Genomic DNA, 18,985 nt, shown 5'->3' with positions numbered 1-18,985 from the left:
ATTTCTGAGACACAGGAAAGCATTCTACAAGGTATGTGCCCTGGTTCTGCATCAATCCACTAGATCATAACTTCATAGTGCAGTTTCTGTATATTCCCAAGCAGCCCTCACTGACCCCTCTCTAATTTCAAGCATTCCTTAAAACCAAGATTTTTATAGTGTGAAATGTGAAGCGGTTTTTATCAACCATTTTTAAAATTTATTTAGAGGAGATTTTTCCATGGGTATTGCATTTGTATCTTCTCTCTCCCTCCTTTTCTCCTTAAACTCCTCATGTGACCTCATGATCATCTCCAACAATTAGTTTATTTAACACATATATTTCATTTAATTCACTGGTGATTTTATATATATATATATATATATATTATACATATGTATAAATATTATATATATGGTCTATTTACTGTCAGCCTTTAGGGCTGACTACTTGGGAATTTGGGATCAGATGAATCATCACAAGACTAATCAATGAAGAAGATGGATTCTACCATTTTTCACAGCCATTTTTTTTTCTTTTTAGGAGCATATTATGAAATGAAATTAGAGAAAACTAGAAGTCTCAAATAATACTTTCATTAGATTTTTCTAATAAAAAGATAATAATAAAATAATCGTAATATAAGATTCCCATATTTAATATTAGTATTGATTGGTATTCTTCCTTAAGTTCTTGTTTAGGTAGTCAAATATTTGAAGTATCCCATATTGCCAGACCATAGAGGAAGACAATGCAGCCAGTCTCAATGAGACCTGATAGGCTAGAGTCAGATAGAAGGGGAGGGGAACCTCCCCTATCAGTGGACTAGCTGAGGGGCATAGGAGGAGAAGAGGGAGAGAGCCACAGCCAGGATAAAAAGTAAATAAATTGTAATAAATAATAAATCAAAATTTTTTAAAAAGAGCTCATTCTAAACAAAGACCTACCCTGAAAATGATAGAAATGGTCTCATTGGTATGAACTCCTAATTGGTTATCCAATGTCTTGTGGTTGACCCTGAAATCATACATATATGAGAGACACTAAACAGATTAAATAGTGTGAGACTATGAATGTGTGTGCATGTTTGTTTGTTAGTGCACCTACCTTTTGTGTGTTTGTAACAGTAACAACTAAAGGGAAAATAAAAGGCCAATCCCCACTCCAAAAAGCAAAGAGGAGGGACACCAGAAGAAGAAGAATACAGGAAACAAGTTAGGAGCCTCCCACAGAGGGCCTCTGAAAGGCTCTTTCCTGCAAACTATCAAAGCAGATGATTTTGAAAGGGAACAAGTTAGATTCAAGGGAGTAGTTGGGATGAGGAATGGGAAAATGGAAATTGATATATTTTAATAAACACAAACAAACAAGAAACAATATAGTATCAAGAGTTCAGTTAAGTGTTCTCCTAGTACAGCTGACCTCATCTCTTTACTCAGCCCTGGTGTTTGTATCTTGTAGATACAAATTGTAGAAAGAAAGGAAAGGATGAGAGTTATATTTTAGAAATTAGCTCCGCTATAGTGAAAATAATTATTTTTCTGTTGAGTAGATCAAGTGTTCATGGAATTTTATGTAAGTAGGGGGAGCTTCCAAAGGAGACCAAAAGAACAACAACAACAACAAACAACCTGAGTCCTGGGGTCCTTGAAGAGATTGATACCCCAAAAAGCCAACACATGGAAAGGACCTAAATCCCAGGCTCAGATGTAGCTCATAGACTCAGTCTCCAAGTGGGTCCCTAGTGAGGGTAGCATGGACTGTCTCTGACATGAACTCATTGGCTGGCTCTCTAATCACTTCCCCCTGGGGGTACAACATTGCCAGGCCACAGAGGAAGATGATGCAGCCAGCCCTGATGAGACAAGATAAACTAGGGTCAGATAGAAGGGGAGGAGGTCCTTACTTATCAGTGGACTAGGGGAGGGAAATAGGGGAAAAAGAGCAAGGGACAGTGGGATTGAGAGAAGATGAGGGAGTGGGTCACAGCCTTGATACAAATTGAATAAATTGTAATAAATGTTTAAAAAAGTTCAATTAACCAGTTCATTCCTCCACTGCATTCTAAGACAAATATGCATTCATTAACTATCATCAATGTAATACTTCTAGTTAATTTTGAAAATAAAATCATCATATATTAACTGATATTTTAAACTTTTGCAAATATTGAATGTATTTCCTGTTATTTAGCTTCTGAATGATTTATATTTGTAGTACATGAAAGTAGACCAGAAGTATTCAATAACTGTTTTTTCTATTTAAAGAAAATATGACAAAGGGGAATAATTAAAGTATGTTTTTAATATGTCATTGTGAGACCAGTGAGATGGCTCATCGGGTCACAGAAACTTATTTTGCTGAGACTCAAGGCATCTTTCAAACCTTCATATTGGGTAACTTAGAACAAACTTATCTCCAGCACAGGGTTCTGAGACTCTAGAGCCACCTGCACTCACGTGTGCACTTATCCACACAGAAACATACAACAAATATACACATACTTTAAAAACTAAAGTAAATTTTAATATGCCATTGAAATATGCACATCTGTATTTGGCTCACAGGAAATTTTAAATACTGAAGAGTTAGAGAGTAATACCTAAGCAACTAATGGCAGCTATGTAAGTTTGTTTATAGGTACTAATGACTTAATCTGTGGTCTTTCAAGAATTATCAAGCTAATCTTTACCTATTAATCACTCTCTCATTAACTCTCAGCTAGATGTTATTTTACTGGCTTATCAACCAAGTGCTTTAAGAAATGAATTAGCGATGGAGCCACCTATGCTTGATAGGAGAAAAACATTGCCAATTTAGTTTTTTTAATTTTTTTTTTGTTATTTTTAAAATAATTATACTTTATTCACTTTGTATCCCAGCTGTAGCCCCCTCTCTTGTCCCCTCCAAATTTCACTCTCCCTCCTTAAATTTCTCCCATGCCCCATTTCTAAGTCCACTAATATAGCTGATATAGGATGTTCTCTTCCCATTCCCTCTGGTCCCAGCCTATCAGGTCTCATCAGAACTGGCTGCATTGTCTTTCTCTGTGGTCTGTTAAGGCTGTTCCCATCTCAAGGGGAGGTGATCAAAGAGCCAACCACTGAGTTCATATCAGAGACAGTCCCTGTTCCCTTTACAAGGGAACCCACTTGGAAATTAAGCTGCCATGGGCTACATACATGCAGGGGTTCTAGGTTATCTCCATGCATGGTCCTTGGTTGGAGTATTAGTCTCACAAAAGACCCCTGTGGCCAGATATATTGGTCCTAATGCTCTCCTTGTGGAGCTCCTATTCTCTCCAGGTCTTACTATTGTCTCCTACTTTCATAAGATTGCCTTCACTCTGCCCAAAGTTTGGCTATTATCCTAAGCATCTGCTTTGATACGCTGCTGGGTAGTCTTTTAGAGGCCCTTCTGGTACGCTCCTGTCTTGTTCCCCGTTTTCTCGCTCTTCCAATGTCTATCCTGTTTGCCTTTCTGTGTGAGGATTGATCATCTTACCTAGGGTCTTCCTTCTTGCTTAGCTTCTTTAGGTATAGAGATTTTAGCATGTTTGTCCTATATTATAGGTCTAATATCCACTTCTAAGTGAGTATATACCATGTGCATCTTTCTGCTTTGGGGATACCTAACTCAGGATGATCTTTTCTAGTTCCCACCATTTGCCTGTAAATTGCATGATTTCTTGTTTTAAATTGCTGACTAGTATTCCATTGTGTAAATGTACCAAAATTTCTGTATCTATTCCTTTGTTGAGGAACATCTGGGTTGTTTCCATATTCTGGCCATTACAAATAAAGCTTCTAAGAACAATGTTGAGCAAATGTCCCTGTGTATACTTGATCATCTTTTGGATATATGCCTAGGAATGGTATAGCTAGATCTTGAAGTAGCACTAGTCATAATTTTCTGAGAAAGCACCAGATTGATTTCCAAAGTAGTTTTACAAGTTTACTTTCCCACCAGCAGTGGAGAGGGGTTCCCCTTTCTCCACATCCTCTCCAGCATGTATTGTCACTTGAGGTTTTGATCTTAGCCATCCTAAAGGGTGTAAGATAAAATCTCATGGCCATTTTGACTTCCATTTCCCTGATGACTAAGGATGTTGAACATCTCTTTAATTGTTTCTCTGCCATTCTATATTTCTCTATTGAAAATTCTCTATATAGTTCATTACCTCATTTTTTACTTGGATTACTTGATTTGTTGCTTTTTAACTTCTTGAGTTCTTTACATATTCTGGATGTTATCACTCTGTCAGATACTACAGAGCAATAATAATAAAAACTGGATGATACTTGCATAGAAAAAGAATGGTGGATCAATGGAATTTAATAGAAGACAGAGAAATAAATCCACATACCTACGGATACTTGATTTTTGACAAAGAAGCCAAAACCATACAGTTGAAATAAGACAGGATCTTCAACAAATGGTTCTGGTCTAACTGGATGTCTACATGAAGAAAAATGCAAATAGATCCATATTTATCACCCTGCACAAAACTAAGGTCCAAGTGGATCAAAGACCTCAACAGAAAACCAGACACACTAAATCTATTAGAAGAAAAAGTAGGAAAGAACCTTGAACTCATTGAATCAGGAGACAACTTCCTGAACAGAACACCAACCGCACAGGCTCTTAGAGCAACAATCAATAAATGGGACCTCATGAAACTGAAAAGCTTCTATAAAGCAAAGGACACTGTTATTAGAACAAAATGACAGCCTATACTTTGAAAAGGGATCTTCACCAACCCTATATCTGACAGAGGGCTAATATCCATAATATATAAATCATTGCCAATTTAATAAAAAGGACACAATTGGGGAATTACAAAACTAAGTGTAGATGATGACGTTTTCTGGTCTTTTTAGTCCTTGAGAATTTTCTGGGTGGAGATTTATGCTCGTATGCACAAACAGCATCACTGGGGCCCTTCTCCCACTCAGGCTCAGCAAATTCACCAATTTTGTGGCATGACAATTGGTGTTCAGGAGATGAGAGATTCACCGGGGTAAATTATAGTAGGCGAAGCAGGAAGCTTTATTTGAAGCAGCAGGATATAAGTTGGGTATTTTGCATTGCTGCTGTTGGAATGAACAGTGGTAGTAAGTGGTCTCTGGTCATCCAAGCAGCTTTTAGTCCACAGGAGCATTTGGTCTCACTGTGCTTAAGTTAAATGATGGCTGGAAGAATCACCATTTTGTCATCAGATAAACAGTGTATAATTCAGATTTTGTCAAACTCAATACTCTTATTAGTGACATCCAAATAACTCTGCTGTGAGGACAGTGCTCTGCTTTGTGTGGCAATGTCACTGAGCTCCGTGCACTCTTTGCTTTAGAAGCATCTCCTATCCTATCGTGATAAGCAAAGTCAGCCCCCACACATTGATTGTGTCAACTGCATCTACTTAAGAACTATTTTGTTATCTTGTAGATAAACTCATATTACTTTCAATAAACAAAAAATGTTTTCACACCCCCCCAGCTAACAAATGCAATATATTCAGTGAAATTAACAAGGTCTAGATATAAATTGAAGTTAGAGACCATAGTAATGTTTTCTGTTAGAAACTTATTAGCCAACGTTTGATTTCTCTACATTTTTAGTTGTTAGAGACACAGCAGCATATCAAATGTCATGTTGCTGTTACATGGTGTAATGGAAGTTTGGGTTATGTTCTGTAAATATGTGTTTGTTATAACCCCAAGTGGAGGATGTGGGAATACACAGCTGATAGAAGCCTAGTGAAAGGGTGCGAGATCTTTGCCAGCTGAGAACAGCTTCCTGAGAGGGCACATGATCTTTGTTAGTGGGAAACTGCCTCATGAGGGGTCGTGGGTTTTGCCAGCTGAAAACCATCCTTGTACATAATATGAGAGGGTATAAATAGGAGTCCAGAGAAAGAAAGGACTCTTCCCTTCAGGAAGCTCCTAGAGAGAATGCTTCAGACAGAGCTTTAAGGAGGTGGCTGCTGCCCCTAGTGCTTCTGGTCCTTGTTGCTGTTTTTTGCTGTTACTATATAGCAGGATTGCTGGATTGCTGGATTACTGGTTTGCTCATTTGCTCATTTGCTCCTTTGCCAGACTCCTGTATATCCTGACCGTGAATAGTAGAATCACCCCAAGGAACTATGTCTAAAGTCTCTACCAACCTTCTTTCTCTTCTACCTATGGTTGAAAGGGAGGTAGAGGCTTAAAGAGTCACAAATAAAGTACATTAAAAAAAATTAAAGCCTACAACCTGTTACTTGCCACTGGTTTCATCAAGCAGCTGATGGAAACAAATGCAGAGATCCACAGCCAAACAATAGGCTGAGGTGGGAGAAGGATTGAGGGAGCCAGAGAGGTCAAGGACACCACAAGAAGACCTGCAGAGCAAAGTAACCTGGGCCCATGGGAGCTCATAGAAACTGAACCACCAAACAAATACCATTCATGGACTAGACCTACCCCCCCCCCACAGGCACATACTTAGCAGAAGTTTTCTTCATGCGGTCCCCTAACCATTGTAGCAGGGGCTGTCTCTGACTATGATGCCTGCCTTTGGATTCTTTTCCTATAGCTGGGCTGTCTTGTCTGGCCTCAGTGGGAAAGAATGTGCTTCCAGGGTGGGTTGGTACCCATGGGGGGGAGGACCTCTTCCCTAAGGAGAAGAGGAGGGAGGAATTGGGGGAAGGGTGGGACTCTGAGGAAAAGAAGGAAGGAGCTGAGTTCAGGCTGTAAAGTGACTACATAAATAAATTGATGAAAAAAATCAAACGAGTGAAAGGATTTTTTATGGTGCAAAGCAGAGACATTTGCAAAATATAAGTAAATAGTAGTATTACTGTAAGAATAAATGTAATTCTCAGTTTCCTCCATATTGCTTAGTGGTCCTAAAGCTGGAAGAAATGCTAGGAGGATAGACAAAATCAAACTTAAGAGGGTAGTTACGCTGACTGGTTAAGCACTCTAACAAAGTTCCATCAATTTTTCTTTCGATTTTTTTTTCTTTTTGCTAAGCTTTTGCTAGGTTTTATTTCTTTACAGGGATACTGGTCAAACCCAGTGTCTCAGGCATGTGGGACACGTGTTCTAGAAGTCAGCTGCATGCCTAACCCAGCACTCACTTCTTAAGAATTCAAATAACTTCTCTGTCACGAACAATTCCACATTTGGCTAAGGCTGAGGATCTGGCTTGCTTCCATGTATGTGGACCTATCTGCATTGCCCATGTGGCATGCCTGGGTTGGCTACACAGAGGCTATTTAAGCTGTGGGCTGGCTTTCCCCAGGGTCCGAGGATTGTTCAAGGTTCCTGAATAAACTGCATTGAAAATAAATAAATAAATAAATAAATAAATAAATAAACATTAAAAAAAAAAGAATTCAAATAACTTAATGACAAGGACTTTTTTCTTATATACACCACTTCAGCAAAATAAAACAAAACAAAAAATCACCTTTTGTTTCAGTGGTGTTAAAATACCTCTTATTTTGCATGATTACTTGCCTGATTATTCAGGTTATTAAATGACTGATAAGGAATGGTGATAATCAAACTTAATATTTGTTCTAAAAAAAAGTCTTTCTACATGCTGTGCTTCAGTTTAGTTTAAAAATACATCTTGGCTAGAATATTGCGTACATTTCCTATTGGTTGTACTGCTTCCAAGTTAACTCTCCACCAAATACTATTTGTTGCTGTTGAAAGTCATTTAGGGCCACAAAACTTCCCTAACTACATCGTACCTACCACCCATTATTGAGCTTACTATGTAAGAACTTTGGTAGCTACTATATTTGAATATACCCTCTGCCTACCATTGCTTCATCATCAGCTATTCACAAGTATCTTCAGTATTCTAGGCACACTATGGTCCTGACAGATCTTAGCAAGGAGACAAGTTTGCATCCTCATGACCCCTATCTATATCCGTGAACCTGCATGAGCCTCTTTTTTTTTTTATCTGACCCAATTTTAGCTTCAAATAAATACAAATGACAATCCGTAGTAAAAAGATGCCCTTCTCTGCCGTGTACATCACTAAAACAATGCTTCCTCTGGCCTTTTAATGTGCTTCCATTCTTCTCTTATGTCTTTTCTTCTGTGTAGTCTTCTTAACTAACTCTGTGACCAACACTACAAAGTTATGTTGTATCACAACTTCCTGTAAGGTAAATTTTACTTGTGATTTCCTCATTACAGGAGCAGGTAGTAAGGGATTCATTCTTCTTTTTCATCTTAGTGGAATCATCTCTAATTTTATTTTCATTTGTAAACATCTATGCTACCAGTCAGCCTTCAATTCACAGTTACCTGTGCACACTCTTTGGCTCTCTCTCTCTCTCTCTCTCTCTCTCTCTCTCTCTCTCTCTCTCTCTCACACACACACACACACTTCCATATACAATGATGCTGTCTGGATTTCCCTGACCCTTGTAATAGGAAAGAGAAAAGTGAAAAAGAATGACATCTGAATCCACAATACCCAGTTCATCTGAACCTTGGATTTACTTATGCCACACTTGACAAAGAAATGTTTGTAAAGATGAACAATAGCAGACTCACATTACATAGCTCTTGCTATCAAAGAGCAATATGTGACATATAGAGATTGTGATATCGCTCTTGCATTTGATATTCTCTTAGAGAGTGAACTTTCTGACAGAGAGAAATCTCGGAAAGTTTGAACATAGATAATTTCATATCTATGTGAGCATATCATAGTGATTAGCAAATGATCCAAAACTACACCAAACTCTATAAACCACAGCTCTATAAACTTGAATAAGAGATCTAAGCTTTCTGTGTAAGAATTTACTGTATAATAGACATGGGTAATGATATTTTTATTTTACTGAGTTATATATGAGTTAACTCATATAAAATGTTTAGCTCTCATGATTGGCTGGTGAAACACAAATATGAACTTAGTTGAGAAGGCATGCTTCCTCAGAAGTGTCTCCATACTTCACATCTGATTATTTTTGTCTCTACTCTCATTCATTCTATTGACTACTTCTATACATGCTCATGGATTCAGACTCTCTGCCTTCTTTTCTACCATGTGTAAAACTCGGAGAGAAAACTTTAGGCATATAAAAGTCTGCGAGAAAGTGACCTTCCCACCATGCACAACACTGATTGAGTTCTTTTAATTCTATTTCAGTTCATCCACCAGAGAGATCTATGGCCAGTTGCTTACCATGGGTCACTGACTGGGAAGTAAGCCTTTAAATCTAAATGTTAGATTTCCTAAAAATCAACCTGACCAAATGTATCAGCCATTCAAGAAAGAACAGTTCTCTTATTAACCCTGCTCTACCCCAGGCCCTTCAGAAATGTTCAAAAACCACCACAACAACTTTTAATCCTGTTAGATTATTGCAATTTTTATGTTCTATATAAGAACAAACAAACACTTAGTAGATTTTGGAGTGGACTCTTCTATTAAGAGGAATGGATCTGGTAAGTAGTATATAAGCATAGTTCCAGAGTCTTCATCAGAAAACATTAGTAATACAGTTGCTAGTCAATTCTACCAATATTTGTTTGGATACATTTGATGACCGTTGATAGGTCATCAAATGTATAGGCTAATCAAGAAGAGGAGAGATTTGAGAGAAAAGAAAAATCTGAGTGAAATATGAGCTGCCCCTTTAGAGTATGCTCGGACATAAATTGTAAAATAATCCTTGAAAAATGGGCATGGTATGATCTGTTTTCAAATATCTTGGAAGTTCTGAAATTGGGAGTTAAAAATAGAAAGTGTTTATGTTTCCAAATTAAGACCTGCTGAAAATTTGTTTGGGTATCCTATTAAAATCACTTTCTCTTTCATAGAAAAATGATATTCTCTATTATCAATATGTTTAAATCTAAGACTCAAATCTAACATAGGCTATCTAAAACAAGAAAGCTTATTCCTTTCAAAGTACTTTTTCCAAGCACATAATTTGAAAATGATAATATGAAACTTTGGAAATAAAATTGGTGGTTTTCATAATATTGGAAGTCATTGCTTTCAAGTACATAAATACATAATTCATATGTTGTGGCTCACTGATTATGGGAATAATTGACCATATGGACAACACTAAACTATAGACAGTTTTGAAATATTTGCCAAAATGTTCTGATTGTGCTCCTTCACCTCAGGTTTTAGAGATAAATTTTCCTTTTATTTGATGAGACTTTGCTCACCTATCCTTCAGCTATAGGTGGAGTCATGAGGTTGATTTTTAAGATAAACACACCTTGTGGCCACCAGTGTTTTCATAATATACTTTTAAAAGACCAGGAGACTACACGAGTGTCTGCATTACTATGGTGATGTGCACAAACAAATACAAAAATGATTCCCTAGGTGCGCAATTAACAGAGCCTGCTACGAGCCAGGACATAGCCTCTTTGATTTTTCCAAAAGTTTGCTTGAGACATTCATGATTTTTTTTAAAGGAGAGAGGAGGTTACAAAAGTGCCAGAGGAAAAGGACTTTGATGCAAGAAAGAGAAATGACTCCTGAGAACTTGCCCTTCTTACTTTACTGTTTTTATACAAAAAAATATTTACTTGATACTTAATAAATATTTCAGATCCATTTATGAATAATTAGTGCAGTTACCACGCTTTTGCAAAGTCACAAGGTGAAGGAGGAGAAAAGGAAACTACATTCTTGGTGCTGAGCTTGTCGCTAGCACATCCCTGGAAAACCCCTCTGTCCTCACAATAGATTAACTACCCCCTGTGCATACTATATTTTTGTTCGGCCTTTTCTATTCTGAGTCCGGACTGAGGCAGTCCTTATCTGTAGCGGTGCTTGGGTGATTTTTAAGCCGAGCACTACCCACCCAAGTAGCTGTGATACCGGCTTTCACTGAAGCCTTATTACTCTTGAAAGAGCAATTTGGTTGGCTGCACGGCTATTAGGATCACACAGGCAGCCTGAAAGCTGTCAGTACAACTGCTTCTCATCTTTTTTTCACACAGTCCTGACATCTCTTCTCTTTTCTGCTGGACACACATTCCTGTTTTTATCATTTTCAATCAAGTGCACGCAGGACGCTGAGGAATATTCCCAGTGAAAGCAAACTGGAGAACAGGAATGATTTTACAGCTCCTAAAGTGGAAACAGTGCTGACTGCAGGCTGAGGTTCGGAAGGGGCTGGATCCGAGAGAAATGTAGCTTGGCTCAGGGCTACATCAGAGAGCTGCTCCTTCAGCTGCTAAAGATGGCAAAACAGCACCTACCTCTGGCTTTTCAATGATTAATGCTATTTTCATAACCGGGAGGGAAGAGGATGTGAGAAAATTTGCAAAATTCACTTGTGGAAATGTTATCATCCGAGAAAGTGGAGAAAATTACTAGACTCGAACTTCTCTTCGTTTTGATGCTTTTCTTTTCTGGACCAACTCTATGCAAGCTGACCAGGACCCCCTGGAAAGGCAAGCCTTGGAAGGGGGGTAAGTGATGAAAGTTTCCTGTTAAAGATCTAAATAGGGAAAGCAAGGGTAGCTCATAGCAACTTGAGAACAGCTAAGGGGGAAAGGATTTGTTTCTGTTTGAAATCAGGTTTTTATTTCAGGAAAAGGAATCTGTGTGGTAGGTGGCTTAGAGGAAGAGTTTCTCTCTCTTACTGATATAAATATGTGTTTGGTATTTGGGAGATGCTGGGCTTTCAGTGCCCTATAGTGATTGTTACCAAAAGGGAGATTCTGCAGCCAGATGCAGGCTCTTCCAGTGAAAGATGTTTGCTCCCTTTAAGAAGCTGTATTAATATGTGTATGTACATATATATGTATATATATATTCTGAATATTCTTGAGTTCTTGGCAGATTTTGTGAAATGATCATAGGATTGTTCGCCAAAACAGTGCTACCAGCACTAAATCTGAGTCTATCACAGTTGATGTGTTAATAAAGATAAATTGTGTTAACTTTAGTGAAAGAGGTATCTGCTGAACCAGGAAAAAAAGCTTGCAGTACTTTGGAGCTTGGCAATGCATTTTCTTTTGGCTGTCAAAAATTTGGAGCTGTGGATTTCTGAGAACTTGAACCTATATCCTCTTTCAAAGTTCAGTTGGTTCTGCCTTACATTTGTTTATATAAATACAAGTTATCAAGGCATGTGATCTCTGGTTGCAGCAAACTAAAATGATGCTGCAGAAATATCCCAGGAGAACGTGTGCCTTGTAGGGAAAATCTTGATGGAAGATTTCTGAGGATATTGCTGTGGGTAAACAGTCCTTTTACCTAATAGTTTTATCTTACCTCTAGAAATGTTTTCTAAATCTGTATCCTCCACCCATCACACAGAGACACCTTTGCTATGATGTTATGTGTCGATCTGAGGTTCAAGAGATGCAGGGACATTACAAAGGAGATTTAATAATTTATCAGAGTATCTCAGCATGCTTTTCTAAATATTCAATCCCCCTCAGTTTGATCTGTCACTTTAACCTTTTGTTGCTTTACAGACATTACAAATCTTCACCCTGCATGCCTTCCAGGGAGAAGTTCCAGCAGGCACTTAGCTTAGACTGCTGGTGCACATCCTCCCAAGGAGTGGTGGGCCAAATCACCTTGGGCCTTGTAAATTATATCAGCACATTACTGTATTGCTCAGTGTTATCAATGGATTTTTCACTTGCATGCTGCCAGCTGTTATTTATGTGAGCCTGCATGGCAGCTTTAGGTGGCTTGGGATCAAAAGATGTATGGCTGTATCGACTCTAGGAAATGTCAGGAGAGTTAACTTATATTTCTTATATACAGTTTCCAAAGACAGTCAGTAGTTATAACATGTCAAGGTTTAATTTCCTGTGTTAAACTTCAGCAGTGGATGCGGACCTCTCAAAACCCAGCGAGAATCTTAAAGAGCTGCACGTAGTTAGAACAGTGTTAACCCAGTCAGAATGCTTGTGCGTGTTCCCAGGCGTTTATTCATTCCGCACAGCTTCAGATGCAGATGCATGAGATTTCATTTGTAAATCAGGTCTGGAATGTGTTGTCTCTGAACATGTCACTACTTTTTTCTGATGTACTCTAACTAGCTCAGCTAGAAATATGCTAGCTCTGCTGTATGATGATGATGTGACTCAGTCAAGTTCAGGAATAGGCAATCATAGCAACGTGTTTTATTCCTTGGTAAAAGAAATCTCATGTGTTTGGAAAGGCCAGGCAAGTTACTAGAAAACTTTTAATGTGTTGACTGTTCCTTGAAATAATTTCCTTTTCAGGGCCTCTGTTTATCATTGTAGATGCAAGGCATAAATATGTTGCACAGATTCAGGGCTTCTGCGAACGCAGCCTTGCCTTGATATGCATATGTACATGTTGTAAATATTTATTTATTCATGAGCCTGGCTATTGATGGTGGTTGTTATCTTTCAGTGGGTTGTAAAATCCTTACATTTTTCCTTGGCATATTATGAACTCTTCAAAAGCGTATTTTGAACAGTTTTTTAAAACATTATTTTACTTTTTTAGGGAGTAGGGGTCGTCTATTAATTTTCAGCATATCTGGCAGAGGTACAGGATGTATGGGGCAGGCAGGGAGGCAAGTAAGTTTTAAAGTATCACCGTTTGGGAAACAGTGTTCAAAGGGAGGATTCTTGCTTCTTTTCTTTGCTTCATGTCGCTGCTCTCTCAGTACACCTGCTATAAACAAAACCTTTAAAGCTAGCACACTATTCCTAAGAGTCCTGAACAAAATGCCAAGAGCCAAATAAGAGTTTTCCTCAGAAGGGGTCACCCCCTCCCTTTTTTCCCCTCATGTCGCCCGTGTGTTTGTCTTAATCTGATTGAGCAGCTGTCAACCTCCATATGGCAACCTGCCCACGCTGACAATTTCCATTTTTGTTGTATTAATAGGAACCATCATTCTGAAGGAAGAGGTTATTGGTACAGAGATGAGGACTGGTAACATCACAGACCAGCGTGTAGCTATGGCCTGTGGAGGGTGGTATAGACAGACAGCAGGCACCAGAATTTACAAAAATGGGTATCTGAACACTGACTTGTAGAATACTAAAAGAAAATTGCAGATTTTTTTTTTTTTTTTGGCTACCAAGGCATTTTGTAAGCTTATCAATGAGTGTGACTTTCAAATGTAGGTTAGTAGGCCAGCAGGTTTTCCCTGAGGCATATGCTTTTCCATTTAATCACATTATATGAATTCCTTAAGGGAAAGCCCAGTGGTGTCCCATCTGATTATTTCAGAGCACAACAGAAGTGATCATAACAGTTTGTATTCACCATTCATGCACTGGAAATCCTAAAGACATGGCTGACATCATCTTCATTAAAATTAAAGAACCTGATTGTTTAACATTCAATTACACTCATTCCAAAGGAAAACTAGAAGACAGGCATAGTTCTGCAAAGATGCTTCAATCAAACATTTCCAGTTCACATAACAAAGCACATCAAATGTACATAAATGTAAAAATCTGCATTTCTCCTATTGACTACTAAAATTTAAGTTTTAATATGTGTGGCTTGCCATTAAAGGGGAAAGTTGATAACTTGATATCAAGTTATCAAGGGGAAAGTATAACTTGATATAAAAAATATTTTTAAATTATAGAAATAAAGAACATTGATATTAAACATGAGAATCAAACTTTGGGCATTTGACCCTGAGCAATGATGAATCAGAACAGCTACTGACCAAGCTAAGGGGCAGGGCTACACATGACCCTGCTTGACTTCATCCTGTATCACCCTCCTGGAAGTACCTCCAAGCATCTCGTGGCTTCTGATAGCCTCCTAAGTGAAAATTCAGGAGACGACACTGGGACACAGAGTATGAGTTATCAAAGTTGCTCTCTTTCAGCCTTGCTCTGCACCACACAAATACCACCTTGCTTCCTTTTATAAATTACAGCAACCGGCTGTCCATGTCTATCTGCGCTAAACAAAGAAAGCTTTCCTGGCAGTTATCTTTTCCCATTGTCAACGAAGAGAATGTGTTATGAGCACAAACAATGAATACCATTGAGTTATTTTAGTTCATAGTGCACTGAAGCATGGACACAGGATATTCAGAGAATACCACTATCTGCATGGTACAATCTAACACACTGTCAACTAAAACAAAATTTATTGGAATTTGTTAAAGTGTTTTGGACCTTAAAACTTATAATATGTTTTAAAAATTATTTTATCCTGTTAATACCTGCAAGTATTTATCCCAGTTAAATGAGCTAATGGAGCATGTACTTTGTTCTGTCAAGTAACTCATGCAGCATAGTATGTCACATAAATTCTAGGATTGAAGAAACAAAATATGTGCTAATAATATTTAAACATTTGGAAACTCAAGCAATGGCTTGGTGATTAAGAACCGGTTGGTCTTGCAGAGAACTTTTTTTTTCTCTTTCTCCCAGAATCAACACGATGGTTCCCAATAGTCTGTAACTCTGGTTTCAAAGGTTCCAGCAAATTCTTCTGACCTCTGTGGCAACAGGCAATCACACACACCAGGCATGCACACATGTTGAGCAAAATAATCATACACATGTAACAAAAACAGGTAAATTTGTAAAGAAATCGTTTTCAACACATCATTGATAACTTACCTTAGACAAATACTGAATTAACTTAAGACTCCTTTTTTGGAACTTTGCAGGGTCACTGATACCAGGCTTCAAATCAAACCTGCTAGGTGCATCTTGAAGTCAGTTGGAGATGATGTGAATCAAATAGAAATCTTGATTAGTTATTGTTTTGCTGTTGAACAACTTTCCTATGATTAAGAAGCCAAGGTCATTGAAACCAGAAATATTTATGAAAAAGGGGGAAAGTAAAAATTGTAGAAAGATCTTTATATTTTCAAATACTAGAATACTTTAAGTACCTGAGATGTCCTGAAAGCTGAAAATTGTTCTTCAGCAATGTTTGCCGAATCCTCAAGACCATTTTCATCCAAGAGCACTACTTAAAGATTGCAACTGAAGGTTCAAAATTTGAAACTTAAAATGTGAAACTGATACCAAATATCCAAATTCCATAACTGGAACCACAAGGATGGTGTACAACTTTGCCAAAAAAATGGTTTTGAAAGTTGCTAATGTGTTAGATAACAGAAACATGCAGTGATAGTACACAGCTATTATACATACAAATGTCTAGACTCCAGAATGTCCTATTTCATTTTCTTGGATTGTTTTTCTTTGAAATAAGTTTTTTCTATTAATACATCTTCATATGAGTAATTACCAAATTAAAAACTAAAATATGTGGTGGTGGGGCAATTGTAAGAGGAAAGTACAAATACTCAAACCATATTTTCATTAATTTCTTTTCCGGAGAACATCAAATACCTTAATTTAGAAAAAAAGAAAAAATCAGTAACACCATTAAATCAGTCATCCATATCCCTTATCTTCTTGGTGGTGCATGTTGATGATCTCACTGCCTTACTGGTTTCTCCATTTCATATAAAATGTATACTGACTTTTAAAGGATAAAGGTTTTAAATTGATGTATCTCAGTGTCTCTTTATTGGATTACTATTGTAATTCATAACGAAATACAAATGACTTGAGAAATAGTTTATGTTGCTAAATTAGAGTGAGGTAGGACAACTAGGTTCTTTCCGTGAAAACCATAGTTTATATGTATCAATTCAATATGAAATTTTAACTAGTAATGATATTTAAGGATGGGATTACATTACTGTGCGTCAGTGTACTTGTTACTGTAATGCAGTTTCAGTTATATTTGAATGACTGGGCCTACTTGCACAACAAAATTAAGCCTGCTCTATGGTTCGAATTTATTTTTTATGGAGTCTTGGAGTTGAGTAAAGTGGGAGAGTATTCAGTTCATTAATATGTGGTCAAACAATAAAACATAATCATTAAGCAACAATGTGTATCTGAATGCTTATTGCTTGAGTTCAAGAACCATAGAACTGGCTAATCAATAATCCACTATTCTTACATAGAGAAAACAATTGGTATTTTCATAACAATTATTTTAAAAATTATGAGTGTATTTTCTAAGAGGGGTACAAATATAAATTTATGAATTCTCTCAATTTATGAAAAGATCACAGCAAAAGAATTAAGCTCTGTCATAAAAGAAGTAGACACCAGCCTGAAATAAAGGCCAAGACTGTGCTCTAGAGACAGGGATACATTGTTAAATCACTCCTGTAACAGTTACCAGCTTAAAATTTGGTGGTCATAAAAAAAAAAAAAAAAAAAAAAAAAAGAAACATGAAGTAGCTTCCCAAATCCACACAGGTCTCTGCATAGACATTGGAAGTAAGAGAAGACAAAGAGAAGGACAGGAGCCTTTCACAGAAAACTTCTAAAAGACTCTATCCAGTAGGGTATCGAAGGAGATACTAAGACTCATAGCCAAACTTTGGGCAGAGTGCAGGAGTGCAGGAAACTTTATGGAAGACAAGGGAGATAGAGAGACCTGGAGGGGCCAGGAACTCCACCAGGAGAACAACAGAGCTAAAATTCGTAAGCTCAGGGGGGCCTGCAGAGACCAATTTGCCAACTAACGACCATGCTGCGCGGAGAGGATCTAGACTGCCCTGTTCAAAGGAAAATCATTGGCTGATCAGTTTCCAAGTGGGTGTCCTAGTAAGGGGTTCAGGGTCTGTGTCTGACATGAACTTAGTGTCCAGCTCTTTGATTACCACCCTCCTGCCGGGTGCAGCCTTGCCAGGCCGCAGAGGAAGATGATGCAGCCAGCCTTGAAGAGACCTGATAGGCTAGGGTCAGATAGAAGGGGAGGAGGTCCTCACCTACTAGGGAACTAGGCAAAGGGCACAGGGGGAGAAGCAAGAGGGTGGATGGGACTGGGGGGACAAGGGAGGGGACAAGGGAGGGGGCTGCAACAAGGGGGATGCAACTTGAATAAAGGAAAAAAGAAAATAATTGTACCTGTACACCAATCTCATCTTTAATACCATATTTCCTGAAAACATCCCATTGAAAACTGTTTACTTTCCATGGAGTGACTGTTCTGTGCAAAACATTTCAAATGGTTTCACAGTTCAAAGTAATTTGCACAAAATTTTAAGGGAACTTTTACTATTTCTATGAGATATTGGCATGCATGTCAATACACACACATATAGAGATTTAAAATCAGTAATGAATGTATCTATAAACATCTAGTATATAATTAATCTATATTTATGCTGTGGCACCGAATTATTTACATGTGTAAATTAGATAGTTTACCTCAATTACTGGCTATAAATATATACTTTGAAGGGATTTTATACTGTTAAAAACCTATAATTATGGCTCAGCTATATCTCTCCTTAAAAAGCTTTTTCAAATCTTAATTAAATTATTGGTAGTATTTGAGATTTACAGTTACAGTTTTAAATGCTGTGTGTGTATATACATATACATCATTATAACTTCATACATCTGTTTGAAACAGTCTATGTAGATTGTTGGGTATAAGAGTTAAATATAATAGGAATAGCAGCATGCTTTTCCAAAGAAAAATTATGACTAATAATTTTTAGAAGATGAGCTAAAGGTATTGGAAGTCAATGTTACCTGTAACACGGAAATTTGGATGATCTTTCATTGACTTCAAGGAACTACTGAGAATCACTGAGTCTGTTAGTGTACAGGTTTGTTTTTGTTTTTAATGTTCTCCTTGCTGGTTAAGTTCTTGTGACTTTCACCCCCACTGTCTTATATTCATCTTTTTGCTGATATATGCTATTTGGCTAACTTTACAGCATCGTCAGTTATGCTTGCTAAATTTCTTGCAACTGCCATCAAACATAAGAAGCATTGACCTATGCCTCAATCTTTTGTGAGAAGTGAAAACTGAGTTTGGCTTTGTCTTCTTTTAACGTTCTCAGATTATCATAGAACTGCATTTGTGGACCAAATAATGTATATGTAAAATAATTGACACTATTTTTAATTTCTTTCTTTAGAAAACAGTGGTATGCTAAAAATTGTTATAACTACCATAACAGACACATGTATCTAAAAAAAAAACTTAAACAAAACCCCC

The 18,985-nt window shown here is 37.5% G+C and overlaps 1 protein-coding gene across 18 annotated transcripts in view; it reads left to right on the top strand.

Moving 5' to 3' along the window:
- The window catches only part of Robo2 (roundabout guidance receptor 2), a 1,624,501-nt gene that overhangs the window by 360,804 nt on the left and 1,244,712 nt on the right, over nt 1-18,985 (top strand). For 4 of the 18 annotated variants that reach the window (XM_060370652.1, XM_060370646.1, XM_060370650.1 and 1 more), the window contains exon 1: nt 10,743-11,436. The exons of 2 other annotated variants lie outside the window; for them this stretch is intronic. In XM_060370652.1, the coding sequence (XP_060226635.1) occupies nt 11,307-11,436 (130 nt within the window). In that variant the 5' untranslated portion in view covers nt 10,743-11,306. Of the gene's footprint in view, nt 1-10,737; nt 11,437-18,985 lie in introns of those variants that run through there. 12 more of the 18 variants (XM_060370658.1, XM_060370656.1, XM_060370657.1 and 9 more) reach the window with 5 other exon arrangements.

The sequence above is a fragment of the Meriones unguiculatus genome, chromosome 17 (genome assembly GCF_030254825.1).
Source record: "Meriones unguiculatus strain TT.TT164.6M chromosome 17, Bangor_MerUng_6.1, whole genome shotgun sequence".
Lineage (NCBI taxonomy): Eukaryota > Metazoa > Chordata > Mammalia > Rodentia > Muridae > Meriones > Meriones unguiculatus.
The sequence above is the reverse complement of the archived record's forward strand: the minus strand, read 5'-3'. Positions and strand labels throughout refer to the sequence as shown.